The sequence below is a fragment of the Peromyscus maniculatus genome, chromosome 7 (genome assembly GCF_049852395.1).
Source record: "Peromyscus maniculatus bairdii isolate BWxNUB_F1_BW_parent chromosome 7, HU_Pman_BW_mat_3.1, whole genome shotgun sequence".
Lineage (NCBI taxonomy): Eukaryota > Metazoa > Chordata > Mammalia > Rodentia > Cricetidae > Peromyscus > Peromyscus maniculatus.
This window is the reverse complement of record NC_134858.1, coordinates 44,817,847-44,843,236: the sequence shown is the minus strand read 5'-3', so window position 1 is coordinate 44,843,236 and position 25,390 is coordinate 44,817,847. Positions and strand designations below refer to the sequence as shown.

The window sequence follows — 25,390 nt, the reverse complement described above, 5'->3', positions numbered from 1 at the left end:
GATCAGCTTATAGCCCTTGCACCCTGCCAATACCAGCAGCATAAATGGAATCACTAGACTCAGACTCGGGGAACTGAGAGCTCTATGTGGAGCAAGGCTCTATTAGTACTTAGATGGCCACACCATAGACTTAGCACCAAGCACACATGTCCTCTCCTTTACATCTAAGATACCACATGCATGTCGGGTGTAAGTTCCCTTACTGGCATACTCTCCAAATACCACTGAAAGATAAAGCCTATGTCTGCCTTCTTTGTAGGATCTGATCCACATTAACATTGAAAAAGCCTATGATATCAAGCTGTGAAAGCCTAAATAATAACATAGGCCTGAGGCTAGGAGTCATTTCCTCGCAGGTATATTGGCTTGAGTGCTTTGACACCAATAAGAGAAACCATGCTATTTCTTTTCCAAGAAACACTAAATATTTAATTGAATACATGCTTTAAAAAAAGAGAAAAACTCATTTAGAAATGACCTACTTCATTCTTATGAAAGGATATTTAAATGCGTCTCACAATCTGGCCTATAGCTATTCATTCTTATTCTAAGGCTGTTTTAATTTTTTTTTTTAATTTATGGCAGTTGTGTGTACAGTGTGACCTACAGGTTGAGCTCCCCCTGGCCTGAATTTTGTATCTAAACTGTTGAGAGTGTGTGTGAGTGAATGTTGAGAACTTTCCATGGCACTCTCCATCAAGCACCAGCCAGGACTCCGCCAGGCACAAACAATACAATATCCAGGTTAATTAAGGAGAGAAGCATAGAGGCTCTCCGAAGGAAGTTTCAGGAAGGAAGCCTGACCCAATGGAGAGGAAGAGGCTAAAGCTACCACCAGGCACAAAGACAGGAGCTGCTCCTGGCCTAAAACACGAGGGTGCCTAAGAAGAAAGTTCAAACAATTCATCTGGCTTGTTCCTGTGCCATGGCATATACTCTCTTAAATGAAGAAACCCCATGGACAGCTTGATGTGATCAGAAATAAAACACTGAGAGGGGGAGCTTCTCAAAGCCAAGAGCTGAACAGAACCACATGATCATAATGTCAATGAGCAGGAATGATAAGAGAGATACTTTTGAAGCTTAGGACAAATGCCAAGGAGGCTCTACATGACTTCTCACCCAATTCTATCCTCAAATTGTTCTAGAGGTCTTAGCATAATGTCAGTGGAAAAGCTACAACTCTGCTGATATGGAAGATGGATACCTAATTTTTTTATTTTTATTTTTATTTTCTATTTTTTTTGAGACAAGGCCTCACTATATAGACCATGTCGGCCTCCAACTCACAAAAATCCACCTGCCTCTGCCTCTCCAGTGCTGGGATTAAAGGTGTGCACACTATGCCCAGCCTAAGTATGTTCTGGTACTCAACATACTGCAGCAAATTTTCCTTAGACATGGCTACCCTTCAGGTGCAAGTGACATGTCACCAGATCTGCTTCAAGTGGAGAAGACATTATGCAAAGGCCACTGCTCTCCTAGGAAACATAAAACTGGGGGGGGGGGGGAGAGGGGGCAAAGAAGAGTTGGAGGCCCATAGGATTCCTCCCTTCAAGGGTCTCCAGAATGGAGCTTTAGCGTGTTTTGAGAGAGCTGGGTGACTCGGAACAGAATGCCAGCCTGTCTTCCTAACAAGGGGAACACTTCCATTTCCCTGCTTAGGGAAGGTCAAAGATAGCCATGCAATGCTTCTTTTGGAAAAATTAGAAATCAACCAGGACCTTTTGAGGCCAAAACTATTTTTCTATCGCATTTGTACGTTTTTCTGGTAATGACACTCTGACCTGGGGAATGGGTTTCAATTACTGCACTTGACTTAGGAGGAAAGAGACGGCTGACTGTGGCTGCTTCCTCTTTTTCTCTTTAGAGCCCAGCTTTATGTTACTGTCGCTGGGTTTGGCTGTTGAAGCTTTTAAGGCTAATGGCAACTGTAAACGTACCAAACAGTACAAGAGAGGAGGAGTGGAAATTAATTTAGCTATCCATTTGTCAGGATTCCATCTGGAAGATTCTTAGGAACCTATCTAAATCTAGAGGCTAGCCTGGACCTTTAAAATGGGACACAGAACCATCCAAGTCCATAACCTTTAATCTGTTTGGAGAAAGGAACAAACGTTAAATTCTACAGGTTGCTTTCTGGGCAAGATAAATATATAGAAGGTGGCTTCTTAAGACACAGTAACCCTGAAAGATCACATCAATTAAGGTGATGGATTCCACAAGGCTGTTTTAGTAGCAATTTTAGTTTAATAACTCTTGGGTGTGCCACTGAAGATCTGGGCATTCATTACCACTGATGCATTTTGTGTGTAGAAAGCATTCAAGTGCTAACACCCACAGACCGAAGTACACCTGTGAGATCATCCTGAGTTATTTTGAATGGAGAGGACAGTGGCAGAGACAGAAGTAGACACATTCCAATTAAAGTCATCTCTGATGTGGACAGAAATATGGTGTTGTTTATTCTAAGAATTTCTTTTTAGATGGGATCTGTGCAGTCACAACTGTGATCATGATGAGTTGTAGATGTTGGAGGACCTCAGAGGAGGAGGTCCTTGGGAGCAAAAGAGCTGTGAATTAGAGCAACTCAGGTGACTTGGGAGATTGACTGTGGTGATAGGGAAGTTAGGGAATGCTAACACTCTAAAAACAAAACAAAACAAAACCCTAGGCCAGTGATGAGGCCAGTCACACATGAAAAGTGCTGTTCCACATTCAAAAAAATGGGGAGTTTATGCACAGAATGAGTGAGGACTTTATTGGCTTCAGAAGTAAACCCATACAGATACCTACATAGAACCTTCTAGCATGGGACGTACAAAGGCTGGGTCATACTTCTTCAAGGACGAACACACTGCTAATGATACCTACATAATTTGGTTATTTATTCTGACATCCAAAAGGCCTTTCACAGGAAGCTATGAAACCTGATAAGAGAAGCACATGCTTAAAGGACTGATATATTTCAGCTGTCCAGTGCTTGCCTAGTATTTCAGAGGCCCTGGGTTCCATCCCAACAACGCCAGCCAAACAAAACACAAAATAAAAAAGTACACACTCAGTCCAGGTTACTAACTAGAGAAGAGGCGAGGAACTGAATTCTTAGGATGAAGCACCAGCAGTATGGCTGCTGTGGACATCCAAGCAGAGGGGGAACATCTTTGATATGCTAATGAATGATACAGAAGATGCCAGCGATTCGTCTACTATGCACAAAACTGAGTTAACTAAGAAGCAAGGGGAACTGACAGCTCAAGCAGAAACACACAGACAAGAATCAGGAAGCAAATGTTCTAGCGGAACCAGCTTTAGAATGAGACACGAGACCAAGTGATGGATTTTTCAGAGGTGTAACGTTTAGCACAGGCACAGATGTGTCTGTAGCCAGTGTTTGGGAAGCCCTTCGACGGTGGGTTACAGCAGAGTCCTCTGTCCCACTGCAACAGCTACCAAGTAAAGAACACCTGGATTAGAGGATCCACCATAATCGGTACCGATGAGGCCTCCTCTCATTGAGCACCTTGCATTCTGTCGTCTCATCGACTCTTGAGCAAATGGAAAAGAAAACATCTCCAGAAAAGTCAGTGTGATCCTAGAAGGTGGTTGCTAGACATTGAATGCTAAAGAGTGGAACGTGAAGAGCACCACGTGAGATATTCAGTGGGTATCAAGGAGTCTAGGGATGCAATGGCCAGACACATGGTTCAAAGGGACCTTGGACACTAGCTAGGTAACAGACCTATGTGGTGGCAAAGTCAGTTTTTCAAGAGATTCTTTCCCCTCTTAGAGTGGACACTTGGAAGCAGCAGTTGGGGAAGGCCTGGTCTAAGAGGTCCTGCACACGGAGCTGGTACAGCCATGAAGCCGTCCTCTCTTGCTAGACCAGAAGAATCCCAGTCAAGCAACATCAAACTATTTGAGAGCCACTGGGCACCAGGATGAGGAGGGAGGCCATATCAAAAAGAGGTGGTGCATATGAGTGCTCAGCTTGGAAAAGACAGTCTCCCAGGCAACAAGAGGCCCATGCAGCCATACTACCAGCAGGCACCCATGAGAGGAAGGAGGATGGCAGTGCATTCTGCAGTGTGGCCCAAGAAGGCATGCTGAAAGTTAGTGCATGTATTTTCTTCATGTGGATTAAGATGTAGATCAAGACAGGATCCAGGCCATAATACTTACCATGTCAGCTGTGGCCAAGCAGAAGCTACTGGAGGGCTCTTTAGTAGCCAGGCTGCCATTTTCCCTAGTGTTTTTGCCTTGGGTGGTGATGCTTCAAAAAGAATTCCCTCATGCTAAGGTGCGAGTCATCTGATGTGTTAACAGCTTAGATGTTAAAGTTCCTCCTAGAGCCTTAAGATTCAGCTCAAGAGCATAGATAGTATCGAGTGTCTCTGGAGCTCCAAAGTAAAGGAACATGTAAGCTCAGGACTTAGAGGGAACAGCTAGGCTTCTTTTTGTTCATACCAGAAAGACAATATACATTCAGGACATTTCCAATGGCAATGACGGTACCATACCTGTGATGATGGTAAGGATGGTGGTGGTGGTGGTGGTAGTGGTGGTGGTTGTTGTGGGAGGAGGGATAGTTGTGGGGGGATCTGGATAAAAAAAAAAAGGAAAATCAAACCCACAATGCTGAACACAACAATGACCAGTAACGACAAACGAAGGCATGGAGACACTGAGATGTTGGTTGGATGGCTTCCTTCTTTAAACCATCAAGTTCCTTCCCCTCAGAGATGTAGGTCTGAAACTACATCCCAAAGCCTCAGTTGGAAGAGCTAAGAAAAGAAGAACAGCTTTCTTATTCATGAAGTGAATACAAATGAAATGGGAAATAGGAAAGTGAGAAAAAAAAATCTAAACACTCAAAACCCCTAACCCCGCCAGATCTTAAAGGCAAGGCTAAGTCACCTCTGTGCCAAGAAAGTACAATGGCTGTCCCTTTCTACTTCACAGATGGGAGGAAAGAGTTGAAGGAGCTGCTGCATTTAAAGGGCCTGTATCAGCCAAGGATGAACGTGGCACTGCACACATGCTCTCTGCAAATGCTAACTTCATTATTCTCCATCAATACATCCCAGCAGGAAGGAAAACCACTTCTGTATCCATAATAAGTACAAAGAAGAGAGAATGTCACCACGGACTGAAGACCAAGTTCCAGGCAAGTGAGATTTTACTGAGATGTTATTTTTTTTAAAAGTCAATAAATTTTTACACCTTATAAATATTAATAAGTTGCCTTTGCTCATGTTAAAAGCTTGACCTAAGTGGACCACAATGATAAAAATGAAAGAACATCTTCTACCTTGTAAACAAGAGAGCTAAATATAAACGATGTTTGACCCTCAAATCCAGGAGCCTGAGAGGATGCCTCTGTCTGGTACTTGATACACTGTATCTTCTATCATCTCAAAAATTATTTGGGGATAAGGAAAGGGCAAAAAAGAAAAAAAATCTAAGCCCAGATGATCAAACTGAATATGTTAAATTGTCAGCAAGACTTTGAACTAAGCAATCATTCTGCTATAATAGAGCAGAGGACGATTTGAAGGCTTTTGATTTTAAATTTTATCTAAAGCACGTCAACTTTTTCTCCCTGACACATCTGGTGTCCTTTTATCTTCAAGTGAGCTCTCGGATTGTCTAATTAATACATCAAAACTTTAATTATATATTGCACCTTTACTGGGTTTGGCACAACTTCCTGGGAGTTGATGGAATGACTCTTTTGGGCTTGGCTGCAAGGGCTGCATGAAATGCTGCCTATCATTGATCAATAATCAAAGGTTTTCATTTTCTCCACCAACTGCTTCTCTCATACAATCAGACTTGTATGAACTTGATAAGGAAGGACCAACAGCACACGGTTCTGCTTTGTGCCAGGTTTTTCTCCTTGAAGATGTGGAAACAAGCAAATTAAACTGTTGTTTAATGCAGCCTCCAATGAGTCTAAAAAAAAAAGGACTCCAGGCAAAGTCTCATTCTAAGAAGTAGAAATGATGAAATTTAAAATTTAAATTACCCTTTTAAAAGAACAGGATAAGAAATGACTGAGCATCATTTCAGTCTTGTCCTTTGGTGTGTTTTATGGAAGCCACAGGTGAGGAAGTTGTTTTTGTGATTGGGCAACTTGTTTGAACACATTTACATCAATGACAGGTGCCAACTAAAGACAGGTGAGCCGAGTGCCCTGAGACTCGAGCCAGAGTGGGAGACACCGCCCGCCTCCTTCCACTACAAGTAAACTGTCCAGAGAGTGCCTCCTGCCCATCCAGGGGACAAATAATGTGGTTTTTCTGTTTGTCTGACTTAAAGCATTGGTGCTGAACAGCAATAACTCAGAAGACGTGCCCTGCTGTACTCTAATGCTATTTTCAAAACCACTCCTAAATGCAATAGCACAAAGCATAGGATGTGTGCCACACGGTAAGAATGAGGGTGAATGTGATCTGAAGATTTAATTATGAACCAAAAGGCAGACAAGATGAACAAGAGGACACATGTCAGGGAGAGGTCACCAGGACCTCTCAATATGTAAAAATGGTACACATTCAGTGATCTCCATCACTGCTGGGCAAATCTTGTCCTTCACATCTGGCTCAGGAAATCTTGAATGAATCAGATTCCATTATCAGGTGAAACATCCTTGCTGAGGTCATTTTCAGTAAGAAGGGTAGCACAAGGCCACTATTTACGAAAGCAGAGGGCTGGGATGTAGCTCATCAGAGAGTGCTTACCCACTATGCCAGAGGCCCTGAAATCAATGTGCAGCATTATAACAAACACAGGGAGAAACAGAAAGAGCTGGAGCTAATGAGCTGTGCTTGAAACATGGATGCTAAAAGAACAAACCCAACTGGGATTCAGGCTCTAACCAGCCAGATGCTTTGAGGAGAGAAGTGACTTCCAGAGAATTAAATATTTTAGAAGTGTATCAACTTTTAGTGCACAGAGTACTTTAAAAATTGCTTAAGTACCACAGTATATTGCTCTGGAAAGACAGTCTACCTATCCCTGCCCAAATTGTTAGAATGTTTTGTTACTAGACCAGCAATACTTTGGTTTAGTATGCTAGCCTGCCATTCCAATGGTGCTTCCAGCAGGGACCAAGAAATAGAGAATCCCTAGGAGGCTGGATGGATCATGGATATGCCTGTATACAGGTATGTTTGCCTAAGTAGGTGAGTTCCCACAATTCTTACTTTTCAAATAATGCATTATGGTCCAGGGAGCTAATCTCAAAAGGCCAATCTTATTTTGGAGGGACTTGGTCTCTTGAAAAGCCATGAATAAGAGGAACTGCAAAGATCAACTTCGCAGTGGGTTTTGGGATGACAGTGTGGTGGCCCTAAGGCAATCTGGGGACCCTGTGAACTAGGCCATGTTGTATGATCGTTCTAAGCTTCACTTGATCATGTCGAATGGGGTGAAAGATAAGCACAGATCATGGTGTAGTGGTGGAAATTGGATGAAATCGTCTAAAACTGTCAATGCCAGATACAGCATGAAGGGAACACTCAACAAATTCTGGCTATAAGCTAATTTTCCAAATTATGCAATATGTTTGTCAAACAGGGCCTCAAAAATGTTTCTTCTTCTCATCTTGAGATGTAGGAATAGTAGGTACAGTTGAACTGTTTTCAGTCTTCTGAATCAGAGAAGTGCATCACAGACGGGCAGAAAGTGCTCACTGTTGTTTGGAATGTGAAGCCTGTAAAAAGAACTAGACTGATGTCTATAAACCTGGGCACAAATGTCAGGGGCACTTCTTTCAGGCTTAGACCTTAGGGTGGAAGGGGTGTATGCAAAGCACAGAGAAGAAAGTATCTCCTATCTCTGCCAAATAGTGCGACAGAGCTGCTCTGCACCTCGCCAGCTGAAACTGGGTGCCCAGGCCCCTTTCTCACTTCTGCAGCAGAACCATTCTCTTTTTGTAGATTTCCTTAACCACTGAGGAGAACAGTAGCTGGGTATGGACCACTTAGGAGACTGGGCAGCATGCAAAGACAGCCTACTCTAAAGGCTTGCAAATGCAGGGATTTGACAGGATCTTTTAATTTTATATTATGCTAAGGCAGCAGTTCTCAATCTGTGGGTGTTGACCCCTTTGGCATTGCATAACAGATATTTACATTATGATCCATAACAGTAGCAAAATTACAGTTAAGAATTCGCAACTAAATAATTTTATGGTTGGGGTCACCACAACATGAGGAACTGTATTAAAGGGTTGCAGTATGAAGAAGGTTGAGAACCATGTGTTAACAGGGAAAAAAAAATCCCTCAGGTAAAGGCTAAAGATTATAATTTCATATTCACATAGGTATGGCACAAAGGATGCCTCTCTCTCTGTTTAAAGATGCCTCTCCTTCATAAGGAGGGTGCCCAGGTTCTGAAACAGTACAGTGTAAATATTATTCCATATGTATAATTTATGTGTCAATGCCTATATTTACAAAGCTATCATGAAGACAGAAATGGGGCCCCCATATTCAAATATTTATAACATTAGGATTTCGATGCTTCTGGTTACTCATATGTTGGGCCAATGCATGACTGTTTCCTAGTATAAAATGAAGAGACTTCAATTGGACAGAAGAGATTCAATTTGATACCACAAGACTATAAAGAGAGTGTACTTCTCAACTAAATAGAGGATATTCACAATATACAAAATCAGCAAGATATGAATGGGAAATGCCCAGAACCATAGGTGTTCAATGTGTATCTGCTGATTCCAAAGTGAAATTCATGATAATATGCTTTAATAACCCTGTAGAAAGATGTTAAGAAAATATGACATCTTTTTAAAAGTTGGCATTTGTGTCTAAAACAGAAGGTGTAGGTGGTCTCTGCAACTACCAAGGACCTTGCATTTATTCTGAGTGTTTACTGGCTTGCACAGTCTTCTGGATTTAATAGCTCCATGTTGAAAATAAGATAGTTCTGTTCATCAAAGTGGGAGAAAGGTTAGCCTAGGCATCATAGAAAAAAAAAAAAAAAAAACACTGGGAATAAACTTTCTGAGCTGAACGCCACTAATTAGTAAGGTTGAATTTTTCAGACATTACTTCTAACATAATCTCCATGGCCTGTGCCTGAGGACATCCTTCCTACTCAGCATGACCAGAGACTGTGATCTTGTGGGAAACCCCCATGATTAGAGAAAGAGAAAAGAACAGTCACTGTCCACACAGGTGGGGACCACCAGGGTCCACCTCAGGCCAGGCTTCTTTAAATTCCTGAAGGACACCAACTGGTTTTTTGGTTTTCAACTTGACCAAAGGCTTTGGGGGTGAAGCCCAGGCAGCAGCTCCATGCAGAGGGCCAGAAGGGAGGCGTTTCGTCTTCTCACGTACCGTATACATACAGCATGTAGTCCGAGTGAGCTTTCCCCACTGTGTTAGAAGCCTCACAACGGTAAGTACCGTTATCTGTTTTGTTTAGGTTATTGATGAACAGGTTTGGCCCGGACAGTACGGCATGTTGAGGCATTTCGTCATCGACTCTCACCCAAGTTACCATCACAGGCCTGCAGAGCAAAGGCAAGAAAGACAGGGTCATTTCCCACTCAGGTATCTGTATCCGGTTTCTCACCCGTGCAGCCAACTAATCACATGCGGGGTGATGCAGTTAACTGGACCCACTGAAGAGATGTAAAGTTCATAGAATGAAGATCATGCAATGGCCAAACGTATACTTGGGATATTATTTTAAAAAACATAATTAGGTGTTTAGAAATCTTCAAGACTCGGTAAGTGGGAGTTTTTAGTTCCAATTCATCTTCAGTAAGTGAGCAAATAACCCAACATGCCCAACTCACATGCCCTGCTGTGTGGTTTCACACCAATTCAGCCAGGACAGAGCTCACCCATTGTTAATCATCTCATTAGTTAGAGAGGAAAAAAAAGCAAGGTCTTGGATAGTGGTGCATGTAACAACCTAATGGTTACTAACATACCAAATGTTTGCTTGCTCAGAAGCCGCTTGGGAGTTATAAATGGACCCTGACATCCGAGCAGCCCTCGCCATCTCCCTTCCTCCCTCTGATGGGCACTGACCATGCTGGCTCTATCAACAGCCTTCCTTACTTGACGTTTGCTCTCAAGGTTGCCCTAGCTGGTCCAGAACTTGGTGTGTAGACCAGGCTGCCCTTGAAATGGCAGTGAGTCTCCTGACTCTGCTTCCAGGGCAGCTGGGATTACAGACCTGTGCCATCAGCCTGGGCTTCAACAGAGCTTTCTGTTGGTCTGTTTTTGGAAAAGCTACCTTTGATTCTGGAAAGATGCAATCACTTCCTCTCTCTCCAGTCTGACTCTCCCCACCTGGGACGCCACTTGGATGGCCCTGTCCACTTTGTCTATCTGCCCCTGATCAGTAATTGGCCCCCTGTATTAGTTCCTCTAGACCCAGATATGGCTAGACCTTCCCCATGAGTGAATTTGGTTCTTGAATTAATGACGAAAGAACATATCTCAATGTAGACTCTTTAGGTCCAACAAGGGAATTTGCTTATCAAAAAGAAGTTTTTAGTGACTTAAATAAATACCACACATATCTTAGGATAGCCATTAAGGAAAAGCAAATTTGACAAGATGCTCTGGAGAGAAGCGTGCATAGACACCAACTGCCTTTCACTCACTGAACTTGAAACCTGTGTTCTTCAAGGTGGTTCTTTCATGCTCCTAAGAAACCAAGTGCATATCTAAGAGTATATCTGTAAACATGTTCTTTTGTGCAGTGTGTGTGATGCTGGAGACAGCACCCAGGGCCTCGGGAGTGCTGGGCAAGCACATACTCCCTGGTTGTACTGTTAAGTTTCCAACTTCTATTTGAAAGGGAGGATGACACGGGTTTGAACATACAAGCAATTTTCTTCCAGTCCTTACCACTCCCTCTAGGAGCAGTGACATTGGCAGAGACCCAGGCATAAATGATGAACGGATACTCAAGTTAGGCCTGCCAAGTAGCATTCCAATGTTCAAATGGGATGTGAAGTTGCAATTTTTCTTTAATTACACGTGGTTTGTCATCACAATGCAGTAAATTATTTAAAAGTTAGTACTGCGTATGTCCTCCTTGTAGGCAGTAGCAAATGGTGCTGCCTGGCAATCAGACCTCACGGCCTGCTGCTTGACAGTTGAAACAATCAGTGGGGGTAAGCACTGAGAATATTCACAATATATAATGGCAAGTTAAATTACCATTTTTATTGTATGCAATTTCTTGAGAAAATAAATAGGTAATATGCAAGGAGGGATTGCTACAGAGTAATGCCTGCTTGCTCACACAACCACATACCCTTTCCAATTTGAGAGGAACAAACAAATACCCTCTCTGGCAAAAATGTCCTGAAGGAAACATGTAATTTACTGTCCCTGTGGTACATGCAATTGAACACAGTACCTTCTTCAGGAGAAAAAAAGACAGAAACAAAATACAGGTTAGCAAGCCCAACAGTACAAATGCAACTGATGTGGTTGAAATACAGGTGCTGTCAACAGTCAGAGGCCCATGAGAAGTGTTTTCCCTTGGTCCATGGGGTTGTCTGGGAGACAAGGGAAACTGCTAATTAGGGCATAAATCACTTTATAAAAGGAAAGATCTGAATCTTTTTGAAGGGCTTAAAAGAGAAAAAGACTGCTTTGTCAACGCTGGGATCAAATAACCCAACAGCACCAGAAAAGAAGCAAAAAAGGACCAGATCCCCCTTCCTCTAAAGGTCATCTTTATAACTACCTCCTCAGGCAGAGGGGAGGCTAACTAGCCCATGTATACAGGGCGGTGGGAGAAGGAGAAGGGACTAGCCCTAGCCAGGCTCCCCTCTAACAGTGTCCTCTTGGCTCCTTAACTAGCACAAGGTGAGCTCTCTCCAAGGGCGTGGGAGGAAGCACTGCTAAGATGCTCCGAGGTCTCCATAGGGAAATTGTGAAGATGCCGCTTACCCGACTGAGGGGACAGAAGAAATCATGCCCTGGGGACAGCAGAGGGAGCTCATTGCTGCTTTCCCATTAAGTACTGCTCACAATTTCAGTGCCCTTAATCCCAACTTGACCTGTCCTTCCATTTTATGATTCAATGGACGGCGCTTTTGTTTGCTTTATCCTCTCAAAGAGTTAAAAACACTTTATTTTACTAGAAAGGTGAAAGGCTGCTCCCTTCTTCCTTCTGCTCTCAGTAAACTGAGATATCTGCAGTAGCACAGCCTCAAGGCTTGTTTGCCATGTTAGTGGTGATCCACACCACTCTTCTGATTCATGCTGGATTATTGTGCAGAGGTAAACAGAGCCTGTCCATCACCCTCCTCAGCAACATGAGAGTCTGTCAGCTTTCCCCTCCTCCTGGGCAATCACATTCTCCTTGAGGACAGTATCTCTCCCCACTTACAAAGCTGCTTCTCAGTCAAGTATAGCTCTTTTCTTTGAAGCATTTTTTTTTTTTCCTTTTTTTTGGTCTACATCTGGCCCTAAACATCTTCCGGCTTGGCAAGAACACCATTGTTAGCAGACATTCTATTGCACTGAGAGTATACTGACATTTTAAACGATTTTTTATTTCTGTGTATCCATGTGTGTCTTTGTGTGTGTGCACGTGTAGGTGGTATCTATGGAGGCCAGAAGAGGGTGCTGGGACCCTAGAGCTGGAGGGATTTGCCACCAGATATGGATGCTGGGAATCAAACTTGGATCCTCTACACTAGCAGGGGGGTGGGGGGTGGAGCTCTTAACTGCTGAACCATCTTTCCAGCCCCAGTACGTTGAAATCTTATGTAAGAGAAAATAGCCTTGACCAGCCTGTTGACAACCATAAAACAGAATTTGCCAGGATTTCAGCTTTAGCTGGCATTTTCCTCCCATTCCTGACCATTGAGAATCAGGTATTTATTTCCCTCTCATTGAATATTCTTTGTTTTCTGAAAAGTCATCCATCCTTTTTACAGCAGGAGACAGGTGACAGGCCAATGAGTTGGGAACGCACAGCTTCATGTTGTGACATTTACCGCTCATGACCCTCTGCCAACGTTAGCCTTCAGAACTTACTGGGGTTTCCCGATGGCTTCACACGTCAACTCAAGCGCATCCCCTTCCCGGGTCAGGCCTTGTAGAGGGTAAGTCATCTGGATATGCACTTGCGGCTTATCTGTGTGACAATGACACAAAGTGTGATGTTTAGCAAACAATAGCACCAGGTAGATGAGACCTGCATACTGCCACAAACCCCATACGGCCAGTACTTACTCTCTCCCCATCCACGTGCCTTCAGCAACATCCTTCTAATTAGTTAGTAATCCTGGCATTTGTTCAAATTAAATTGACTAATAACTCTAAGGAGTGAACCTTGAATAGATAAGAGATTCATAAGCCAACTGTGCCACATCAAACAATCCCTGTGAAATACATTTTGTTACATTGAACTTTATCTCTAAACTCAGTCAAGCTAAGGGAAACTCATTTGCCTTCATGCTGAGGTGAAGCTGCAGATATTTGTGGTGCTCAGAATTGATACATTTTATCGTATATCACATAACACCATGTGACAACGTGTTTTGACACTGCATATTAACAAGTTGTCTCTTCTACGCTCTTGCTATCAAATTGTTTCCTGAATTCCACTCAAACAGCTTTATGAAGAAAAGATGTGGAGAGATGGGTGGCCCCAAATGAAACCATCCTGATATAAACATAGAAGAGGAAAAGGGGACTGACATTCACCCAGAGCCCATTATCTGAGGAAACATTCCCTGTGATGGAATAAGCAAGACTTTTAGGAATGACAACTTTGGTACCCACAAACGACACAGCTAGCTGGAGGTCACAGAGACAATATAATACCAGATAGCCCTATAGACTGAAGAGTGGGGTAGAGTTCTGGTTCCAAAGTACATTTCTCAATGGCAGTCCATAATTAAAGCTGAGTATAGCTTTCTAATTCAATCGTGCATTCAGGAAAGTGACACCAGTCAACAGTGGCTTAAAGCTGAGACTGCTGGTGAGATGACATGTGGGTATCGGAGATGAACGATGGGGGTTCAGGGACTAAGGCAGGGGGGCAGAAGTAGTTACAATCAGCATGGCTAGATGTACAAAGACATTTATAAATAGAACCTGAGTGGAATCAGATATTTTCCTACGCTCCTCATTGAATTCTGTGGCTCTGTAAATGTGTGTTTTTGGAAACAGACCCAAGAGTAATAAGTGTGAGAGGGCAAGACATCAGTTGGCTGAAAGGTCAAAACAATTACCATAGCTTTACTTTCCCACACAATCACAGCACCTAAACAACAGCCCTTTGGCCTTTTACAAGTACTGGTGAGCTCATTAGTATTCATCCTATAGAATAAGAGAGAAGACAGAACTATGGCCGGGCTCCGCCAACCTCACCCCCCACACAGCTATGGACGCCACGCAGGGGAGTCATCACCCAGGACAGCTGTTGTCGGATGATGTTTAGTCTCGATCCCATCACATACCTTTTGCTATGTCATGGAGAATCCAGGTCATTATGGTCCTTTTAAGAGAGCCCCCTGAACACCCACCGGTGTGCACTGCCCACTGGGAATTGGTAGTACTTTCTGAGGAGCAATGTCACTTGTCAGAGGGCATAAAACTGACAAAAGCTCCAGATGGCCACTGCAAGTCACAGTCCCTCCCTTGGACTTACTGGCAAAGCAAAATGGTAAGGATCCTGATAAATGTTAGAGAAAGGCAGAAATATTTGCATAGAATAAACAGGGTGACCTTGAACTAGCATTGCTCTGGGGCTGAAGCAAGGGCTCTTGGGCACCCACTTTAGATCCTATCTTAGACTAAACAGAACCTTGAGGTGTACTGTATGTCTATTATTTTTAATGATACAAGTTCTTCTGCCTGAAATACAGCTATTTGATGAAATCTGTTTTTTAAAAAGATAAACAAAAACAAATGGGAGGTTATGACACACAGATAAGCTGTCTAATAGTTCACACTGAGAAACCTAACAGCACCCAAGATATCTTGTTTAGAGGACTTCTGACATAAGAGGAGAGCCCCAAATCTAGGCAGCAGCATAACATCTGCTTATAGGTTGATCTGTGAGCCACAAGAGCTAGGTATTTTCATGCACTGCTGACTTCAGCCTGCTAGTTAAGGAGAACAGAATGGCTGCTGATCTACACTGGCTGCCTGTGCTTGCCAAAGCATGCCTGTTGGTCTCCTGGTCTGCGCTTGCTGGTTTATGCCGGCTGCTGTGTGCTTTCTGAGCATGCTTGTCGGTCTGCAGTTGCTGGTCTACGCTTGGTGGTCTGTCTTGCTAGTATGTGCTTGCCGGTCTGTGTGCAAAATTTCTGTTGTTTCCTGCTCTGTTATTTACAAGCAAACAGCAAGTGTGTATTTTCAGTCTGGGTCATCCCATGTTCAACTTCCGTTAATAATAGAGTGTGGCAATGTCTAACCCACCCTGCCTCTTTGATACTATTGTTTGTTTTAGTTAAACTTATTTTTTTTTAACACATGTTCCCAACGAGCTGTTTACCAGTTGTCAATCACACACATAAATCAGAAATAGCAGCTGAAGGACTTGCCATGCCTGAAATTTGTATTTGAAGCCACAAAAACTACACCCCTAGGAGCTCTGATCACTGATTTTCTCAATGTATAGTCCAGGTACCTGGAGAAGCTTCTACCATGTTTGTTATGGACACAGCTGCCAGTTACCCCAATGGCTGGCAGGAAAAGCTCACATCATTGACACACACAGTATTTATGGGCATATTATCTGAGCAGGGGCAGCTGAGCTATCTTTACACCCTATAAGCCAAACAGAAGGACTGAGCACCAAGACCTGTCCCTGAGGTGATAGGAAACTTAAAGGCAAATTTTATTCCCCTTCCCATGTCCTAACTGAGGAACTTAAGGCTTTTCAACAAGTGGGACAGCAACATGGGGATTTCAGTGATGCCTCAAGGAATCAGGGGCATTAAATTGTCCCCCAAAAGACCCTGGTGACAACAGAGACATGTCAAAATATCAAACTATCCAGATGGCTGATTGAAGAGCCAGAGCTTATCATTCATATTTTAATTACATACATAAATCAAATGTTATAACTCACCAAATCTTTTCTGAAACAGAACCAGACTCCAAGATTTATCTTTAAGTAATGAGGTAAAGCCTTGCACATTTTCTGGGGGAATAATTTTACGCCTTGGTTGGTGTTGTTAGGCACAAGGCTAAAAGCCAGATGACACTTTCTACCCGGGTAGTAACTGTCCAGCAACATATTGCTCAGAATGGCTTAATGTCATTATAAAATGGAACTGCTATATAAAAGTAAGAAAAACAGTTTGGCCTGTGTACTTAAGAGCATGGCACTCATAGAGATGGCATCAGCAACAGCCAATCAATTAGGTGGAAAGATCTGAGGGCTTCATAATACACTGTAATTCTTTAATCCCTCTAAAATACACTTAGCAAGACCACTAGAGCTGACAAAATTTGTTCATTAGTCAAAGTTGCACAGAGGGTTAATATACCAGGAGGTCATAGGGCACACTATAATAGCCACCAATTAAAAAAAATAATTTTAGGAAGATATTCTGATTTGATGAGACATTCTTTAAATGTACTTTCCTCTCTATAAAGGGTGAAATAAAAAAAGAAAACTCTTAAAGAGGTCTGAATGGCATGCTGGCAGATTACAATTGATTTCATGCCAGTCTGACCTTGCACTACGTTCTGTGATCTTCTTAGAAGATGAAACTCAGGATTCTGTAACCTGTATGTCAACTTCCTATGCAAATGAAAATGCAGTCTCCTCTCTGAAACCCAACACTAGCACATCAGGTCTTTAACTGGGATGCCATCTTTCCCATGGAGCAGAGAGCTGAAGAGCTAAAGCCAGGGGGAGTGTCCTGATGTCTTAGCAGATCTATCCCAGGGGCACCTGCTACTTCCTCTCTTTTTCTTCAAAGTTCTAAGTCAGGGCATGCTAACACCAAATGTTCTTTGACATGCCTACTACAAGTTTGCATGAAAATCTCTACCTATAACTACAAGGGCTTGAGTGCAAATCTCCAAGTTCCTTGCTTTATTTCCACCCAATGTTCAGAAACACACTGGGTGTGGGATTTGATGCCCATGGATCAAGGGCTCACTTTTCAAGTCCTCCCAGGGAGAACTGGCAGCACCCATACTGCTGCTACCAGCGTGGCTAGGAGAGGGTCTGGGTCAGGCCCTGTGCACTCAAGCTTGCAGGAAGCAGTGACTGGAGAGTCTGTCAATCATGGAGGATTACTGCAGTTTGGAGTAGAACAACAATGCCAAGATTAACCCGAGATTTGGTTCGTATTAGAAGCTGTTTGAGCTCAAAGCAAAAATCAGGCCCTACAATATGGTTGTTTAAACTGCTGGGGGAGACAGCTTTGTAATGAGAAGAGGGCACCGCTGGGCACAAAGGGAGACCGCACCTGGCTGGGGACCGGTCCCCAGAGCTCCCAGAGAAGGGAAAAAGGACAGCTTCTAAAACACTTGCTTTTCTACTGTCCTAAGGCACTCGCGACTAATTTCAAGGGCTGAAAAGTGAGCCCTTGATCCAGGGCTGGTTGTTTGCTCTCAAGGTGAAACGACCTCCTACAAGTATGGTACAAACTGCAGCACTTAAAATTATGCTCCCTACCTGTAATCCCAGCGGCTGGGAGGCTGAGGCAGGAGGATTTCCATGAGCTGGAGGTCAGCCTGGGTTACAGAGTGACTTCTAGGAAAGCCTAGGTTACTGAGTGAGATATTTGCCTCAAAAGAAAAGAAAAGAAAAAAGAAAAGACAGATTAAAACAATCAATTACACTTTTTGAGGAGGGATGAGCTATAATAGATTAAGAGGAGGATGAAATAACTCTGCTAGGGGCAGGGTGGGAACCGAGGGCACTAGCAAGGGCACTAGCAACACAGGACAATGCCACTTCCTCCTGTAGGATGCACCAGTTTTTTTTTTTTTTTTTTTTTTTTTTTTTTTGTGGTTGTTAAAATTACTGCTCACTCAACAGAACCCAGTTTTACTCCATCCCCTTGAGGAACATTGTTCTGTTGACAATGGGGTCCATACTCACAGAGTGCTTGCTTCCCCATAGAGTTAAGGAAATATTTAGGATCAGAAGCAAGTATTACTGAAGAGTGCTACTCTTTGAGAAGAGAGGGCTTTTGTTTTGCTGCTTACATGTACATCTGCACACCATGTGTGTGCCTGGTGCCTACAAAAGGGTGTTTGTTGGGTCTCCTGGAACTGGAGTTAACAATGGTTGTGAGCTGCCATGTGGGTGCTGGGAACCAAACTCAGGTCCTTTGGAAGAGAAGTCAGTGCTCTTAACCCCTAGCCATCTCTGCAGCCCTCTTGTCTTGTTTTTATCTTTCTTTCTCTCTTTCTCTCTCTCTTCCTTCCTTCCTTCCTTCCTTCCTTCCTTCCTTCCTTCCTTCCTTCCTTCCTTCCTTCCTTCCTTCCTTCCTTCCTTCCTTCCTTCCTTCCTTCCTTCCTTTTCTCTTTTTTGAGACAGGGTTTCTCTGTGTAGTTTTAGTGCCTGTCCTGGCTGGCCTCGAACCCACAGAGATCCATCTGGCTCTGCCTCCCGAGTGTTGGGATTAAAGGCGTACACTGCTGCCAGCCAGCTTGTCTTGGTTTTAAATGTCAGGCAACTACAAAGGTGTCAGCACCTGGCACACAGGAAACATCTGACAATGTATCTGCAGAAGAGGTGAACAATGCAGGGGGGGCAGTAGAAAGCTGTGAAGCGTTAGGTCAGGGCTTCTCTTCCTAGCTCTACCACAGACTAAAATAATAGTAACAACAGTAATAATAAACCAGACAGGAGATAATAAACCATATAGTAAACAGTAATAATAAACCATCTTAGACCTCCAAAATAAATCTGTGGGTTTGTTTTGAAGGTCAAGCCAGCTCCTAAAATTTGAGGTCAGCCCAGGTATTCTGGCTGATGAATCTGTATTTCATGGCACCGTTACCTGGCATCTCTAGCATCTTTGGGGACACCATAAGGGGTTTTGTTTGACTATTCTTTTTACATTTTACAGGTCAGTATCATGATCATTTAACCTTCCACAGGATCAGAACTTGACCCTGAGTTAAAAACCTTTAAGCAAAGAGTATACATTGGGCGGGGTTCACTATGTAAGTACCTGATGTCCACACCACACCCATCTTTATCAGCACAGCTCAGTGACAGCAGCATTGGCTTGTTTCTGGAGGGGAACTACAGACGGCCTTTCCCTCAGAGATCCTTCACACCTTGCCCAGCCCTCACCTCGCCCTTTCATCTTGAATACTGTCATGAGCGTCCTGCTTGCCTTGGTCCTGTGGACGGTACCACTCACAGTCCACAGGAAACTCCAGGAACTCGGAGCTGTCCCTGCTAGATTACAAATGGCGCTTCAGTCAGGTCTCTCTGCCTTGATGATTTCTCATAAGGAATAATAATCACTGACATGGACGGGCGGCGGCGGCGGCGGCGGCGGCGGCGGCGGCGGCGGCGGCGGCGGCGGCGGCGGCGGCGGCGGCGGCGGCGGCGGTGGTGCACACCTTTAATCCCAGCACTCGGGAGGCAGAGGCAGGCGGATCTCTTTGAGTTCGAGGCCAGCTTGGGCTACAGAGTGAGTTCCAGGAAAGGCGCCAAAGCTACAAAGAGAAACTCTGTCTCAAAAAGAAAACAAAAACAAAAACAAAACAAACAAACAAAAACAAAATTACTGACATAACCTCTCTGGAACCCAGCTCAATGATACATATATTGGATCCTGTTGGATACAGTCTAGAAATAGCAGCAACAGGTCCAATCTGAAGCACAGCTGTTTTGACTTGAAGAATACAACCCGGGAGCAGGATTAACCTGAGAGAGTGGGGTGGAGCCGAGCAGCTGCTCTGGGAAGTTTTATCGTCCAGTCCAAACAGGAAAGATTTTCCAATTTCCAGGTTTTTCATCCTCCATCACCACAGGGTGCTATCAATATCACAGAAACATTCATTTTGTCACAGATAAAGAACAAATTTTGATCATCCCCTCAATGCTCAATTTTCCTCCAGTTGAGGGAATGGGGAAAAAAATTCCAAAAACCAAATACCACCCATCCTTCTCTAGACCATGGGTGGATGGGAATATGGATTTATAAAATACCTGCCTACATGCAGTCAATAAAACTCATTTTCAGAACGATGCCCACATACACGATTAACTGTCAGGTGAGAACCGGGCAGGGGAGAGCCTCCAATACCAGCTTCTGGCTTCCTTTCATTTTCTCTTTCTAGACTCAGCTCTTAATTTGTTTCTCTTTTTACAAATGCACACATGCACAAAACCTGAACAAAATGAGGCTGTCTTACAAAACATTCTGCAGAGGAAGACTGCGGCGGGGGAGATGAAAGCCAGCAGCACTCACTCCAGCTCCCGCTCTCGTGCGGCCAGAGCAGGGCTCTCTTCCCTTCTCACAGCGCTCTGAATTCCATACTGAGGGGCACAGCTTCCTTTTGAATTCCCAGTTTATGTCGCAATGTGTTGCCACCTTGATGCTATTTAGACAGTTTTCTTTTAGCACGCAGACAGTGAACTGGTCTCGTTTAAACAGGCTGTTATTCGACAAGGGTGCATTCCCTCAGATCTGATGCTCTACTAACCCTGCTACGACTGTATCACACTCTAATCAACCATGGTGTAAATCTGGGCAACACACCTATACAGAGTTTGCAAGATGGGGGAGGAAAAAAAAGGTGCAGAAAGACTTCAGGGTCATATAGCTCAGCATATTTAAAAGGCACAACTGTTCTCTGCACAACATCTAAGAAAGCAGAGCTCTGAATTCCACCTTGCCAACATAATTATTTTCTGTTTTAAACATTTAGCTGCATGCTGCTGTACCCTTGCTGGGTCTCGGAATGAAAGCTAGCAAACTAGGAGCCCTACTGTATGGTCTTCATTCCCAGCAATGTTCCTATGAGAAAACCTTATTAATGAGCTTGCAAACGAGCACCCAACAGGGAAATGTCACAAACAAGAGCGGCTAATGCCCCAGAAAATCAAATAACTGAACACTTGGCTGATTGTGGTGCCTTTCATATTTATAATAAAAAAGAGGAGGGGGGGCTTTAATTCACTGATTCTGGAGGGGTCAACACCTTGCTGAACAAAACAACTCATTTATTTATGTTCAGAAATCTCCAGATGATAAATTACATTGATGTTAATCACTTCAATGCATACTACACAATTAATATCTGTACTCACCAAAATTTAAGGGTTATTAAAAGTATGACAGCATACACATCTGGCTGATTTTTCACATAATTGGGCACAACAATTTCTCCTGGTACCACAAATAGAGGTACTAACAAACAAACACTACAAAATACTGGTTCGATTAATTAGGACTTGAATCCATAAGACAAAAGCAATGCCAAGCTGTAGTTCAAACCTTGTCCACTATGCTACATAGAGACACTTAGCTTAAGAGGAGAAGTACTCCACTTCTTTTCATTTCAGCTCCTTCCTCTGTCATCCTTCAAGTCAGATATTCGATGGCACAGAGTGAAGGTTGTCATTTCATTTTCCTGTGCACGTCATTTGTAAAACAGGACCTAACTTGTACGGAATTCTACCATCAGTCACTCAGTCCTGCTCATGTCCTTGTTGACGTTCATTTATCTTAGATGGGGCAGAGGGGTCATCCCACAAACCTTCATTGTCCAAAACTGGCCAAGATGAAAGCAACCGGGGATACTTAACAATATGCAGATCTATTTGCTCCCCGAAGGTCTTATCTACTTGGGGTAGAATTTAAGGACTGTGAAGGGATTCAGTAACTAACTGGTAACTGGTAACTAACTGTTGATCCCTGATGATAGTCTAAAGAAATATTAGCTTACAAAGGAGAGGTCATTGAAAAAAAATGGTATATTTAAAAAATTTATATGTGAACATATAATGAATAAAATACATATTTTTACAGCTATTAATACACAGATCTGTTAAGTTAAAGCAATAAAGTGGAAAACAGGTCTTATCAATGGTTGAAGAAATTAGCAAAACTCTAATGGGTAAATGAACTCTTTATATTACAAGCAAAATGTGGTGACTGATTTTATTCCCTTCCCAGGTTTATTGCTAAGGACTTTTTAGGGGTCAGTGACCCCATAAGGGTGGTAACTTCAGGGATTTGAATCAATTTAAAAATAGAAGGGGGAGAAGTGTACTGTTATTCCACGTGGGTGTCCACAAGAGTTCAGTGTCTACACAGACTGTTATTGGAGCAACTGTTCTCAGAATCCTGTCCCTTTTCTCCAGGGCATCAAGATGCCCGTCTGCAGACTGCAGGACTGCTAAGAAGGAATGAAGCCGAGCTGGTCCACTGGTTAACAGCTGGGACTTAGGGTCTAGAGAACCTGAGCCTCAGACTCAGGGACAGGAGTCCTTTGGTATGGAAGAGCTACTGGTGTTTAAGCAGACTCAAGTTGTTTGGGAATGGTGCAGAGAACCCCAACTATGTTTGAAGATACTGGAGACTTCTGGGCTGATGTCATGAGGGTCAACCATCATGGGAATGGAATGATACTCGTTGACTGAAGAGCCAGGCGACTTTCTTAAGTTCGCAGAGCCTTAATTAAGATTACAAACCAGATCCCCAAGTCCCTTTCAGAATTACATAAAGCTCTGTAATTCTTAACTCTCCTTTTTATAAGATGTTTTTTCACCTACGTATATAGTTTTTAAAAAGCATCAAGAATATATTGTTTATATAACTTAAGTTGAGGGAGGAAGAGAGTTGACTACAAAAGGCTGCCATGGTAAAGGTTTGAAATGATCAGTAGCCGCAAACTCATTTTTGAAGGTGTTGCAGTCACTCTCCTGAAGGGAGGACCCACAGTACTCTGTAAGATTGGAGCCAAACGGATTCGGATACAGAGCTGTATTCATTTTCTTGGAAGGACAAATCCCTCTTGAATCTATAGAAAATGAAAACAAGGCTAGGAATCATTATCACATTTTCCAGGGGTAGGAGGTGTACTGCTTGAAATATTCTGCATTTGGCAGTGAGTGTAATTTTGTAGGTGGGAGGGGCTACACTCTATTTAAAAGATACTCCGGGAAACTACTTAAAGGGTTTAGGGGTGGAAACTGGGTGGATATCCACTCAGGACTCACAAAGGAGCTAATGTATTATTAAAGCTAATGGGCCCCTACAAGGAACGTTAATGGATATTAAGTTTGCTTAAATGAATTACATATTAACAAAGTCACAAGAAATCTAGTATCTGCCAATTTAGATAATATCTGATCATTTCTGTTTTCCCATTATAGGGACATTACACCACAATAGTTTTAGTGATATGAAAATTATAAGCATGATGCTCATAATGAAGCTATATAATGAAGCAGAGGAAATGAATTAACAAGAAAAACCTGCATTCTCTAATGTAAATTGAGCCATGCTCGTAGGGCAAGACGAGGTTGGGACAAGATGGTTTCTTATGAGCAAGTTCATAACTTCCCCTACATCTTGTACTACTTGGACAATTTAAACAGACAATAAGGAATGTATCAGCTAAAAAATGGCTTCCAAAGGCAAATCCAAACCCCAAAAACCTGTGAATATGGTCTAACTTGGAAAAAGAATTTCTGTATATGTAATCTTAAATATCTCAAGATGAGACAGACTACTCTGGATTATCTGGGTAGACCCTAAATTCAGTGACAGTGTGTCCCTATAGGGCACACAAAGAGGAAAACACACCCTGAGAGATGGCTGTGGCTATGAAGCCCTAATCCCTTGGGGGAACTCCCAGAGTACTTGCCCTGGAAGAAGCAGGAAAGGACCTTCTCTAAAGCCTCTGAAGGGAAGGTGGTCCAACTGAGACCTTGATTTTGATCCATTGGCACCTAGAATTGTGAGTGAATTTCTGTGTTTTTAGGCCAGGTCTGTGGTGATGTCATTTGTTTCAGTGGCCCTGGGACACTAACACAAGAATTCCCAGACCTGCTAATGTATTTCTTCCATCAGATCTCTAATCACTGCTCTCCCCCAAAACCCTCAAGAAACTGTCGACTACACATATTCCACTGTATCCTGGGACTTTCCAGAGAACAGACGATGGAAAAAGTCTTTTGATGAAAAGTGAGAGAAGATGGCAACTTGGTCACAACCTTGTGTTGGAGCATGGCTTTGGACAGAAAGAAGCATGCCCACCCCCTAACCCCACCCCGTATCTAAAGCAAAAGCATTTGGAGGAGAACCTCTTTGGTTTACAGGGAATGGTTAGGAACAGTCTCCCTCATTACAGTGTGGCATTACGGATGAAGCCTTCACAACATGGTGCCAGCCCAAAGAGTTTAACTTTCAACTCTTCATTCTCACTAAGGCTAAACAGAAGAGAACATGTAATTTAGAACCAAATATTGGTATGAAATGGGAATAAAAACATAAATATCCAGTGTCTCTGGTGGATTAGAAGAGGAAGGAGAATCACTCGACTTAGTTGGCCTAGGAATGACGACAGTCAACAGTGAAAGAAGCTGATCTTAAGTCACATGCTAAAGCAGATTGGCATTATTTTAGATTCACGTTACAGTTAGCTGTAATATCTTCACATTCTCAGTGGCACTTGATAATACAGTAGCGTTTCAGTAAAATGATTCTTAGATTATCTTTCTACCAAGACAACACCATCTACACCATGTAAAATGTATATATGCTTCCAATGAATGACTTCTGAGGCACTTTTAAGCACTGGCCTCAAAACAAGATGCTTGGCTACTCACACTGCACTTCTAGATAGCGCTGGGTCTGCAGGTTTCCAGTGACCGCAGGGTGCTCCACCTGACAGATCACTGGGACCCCATCATCCTCCTTGTGCACCTTCAGCATCAGCTGACTGGTCACAGTGTACATGTCCGACCACTCTTCCACCTCCGATTTGCCTGCGGGAGACAACATATATCAAGCTTGTCTCCCCAACCCCAACAGTGTTATCTACCTAACATGATGATGGTGGTGTTGTGTTGCTGGTCATGGCAATCTGTGGCTAGGGACCCCATAAAATGATTATTTCCTTAGTTTCTTTCTTTTCAGCCTTGTATAACAGAACTTCAGATATATTCCAAACCTAAACAATAACATTATTTTTATTCAAATATTTTATGTATATTTCTTCTATCTTCGAACTTCCTGCCAAGTCAATTGCAAATTCAACCATTTTGACATCTGGCTGCTTGTGGTATTGGGAGGAGGAAGGAAAAAAGCTTTGCACCCCTACAACCATCTGAACTTCAAATATCTACAAGGCTGTCATGCCTCTGAAAAATCCCAGGGCATCATCCAAATCCCCTAAGCAATTCAATCAGCAGCAGAGATATAAAC

General features: G+C 43.0%; 1 protein-coding gene across 8 annotated transcripts in view; it reads right to left on the bottom strand.

The window, feature by feature from the left end:
• The window catches only part of Cadm1 (cell adhesion molecule 1), a 329,281-nt gene that overhangs the window by 27,409 nt on the left and 276,482 nt on the right, over positions 1-25,390 (bottom strand). For 4 of the 8 annotated variants that reach the window (XM_006979765.4, XM_006979764.4, XM_006979767.4 and 1 more), the window contains 4 exons: positions 24,793-24,951; positions 13,047-13,146; positions 9,366-9,538; positions 4,521-4,601 (listed from right to left, as the gene is read on the bottom strand). In XM_006979765.4, the coding sequence (XP_006979827.1) occupies positions 4,521-4,601; positions 9,366-9,538; positions 13,047-13,146; positions 24,793-24,951 (513 nt within the window). The remainder of the gene's footprint in view (positions 1-4,520; positions 4,602-9,365; positions 9,539-13,046; positions 13,147-24,792; positions 24,952-25,390) is intronic. The other 4 variants (XM_042280843.2, XM_042280845.2, XM_042280840.2 and 1 more) reach the window with 1 other exon arrangement.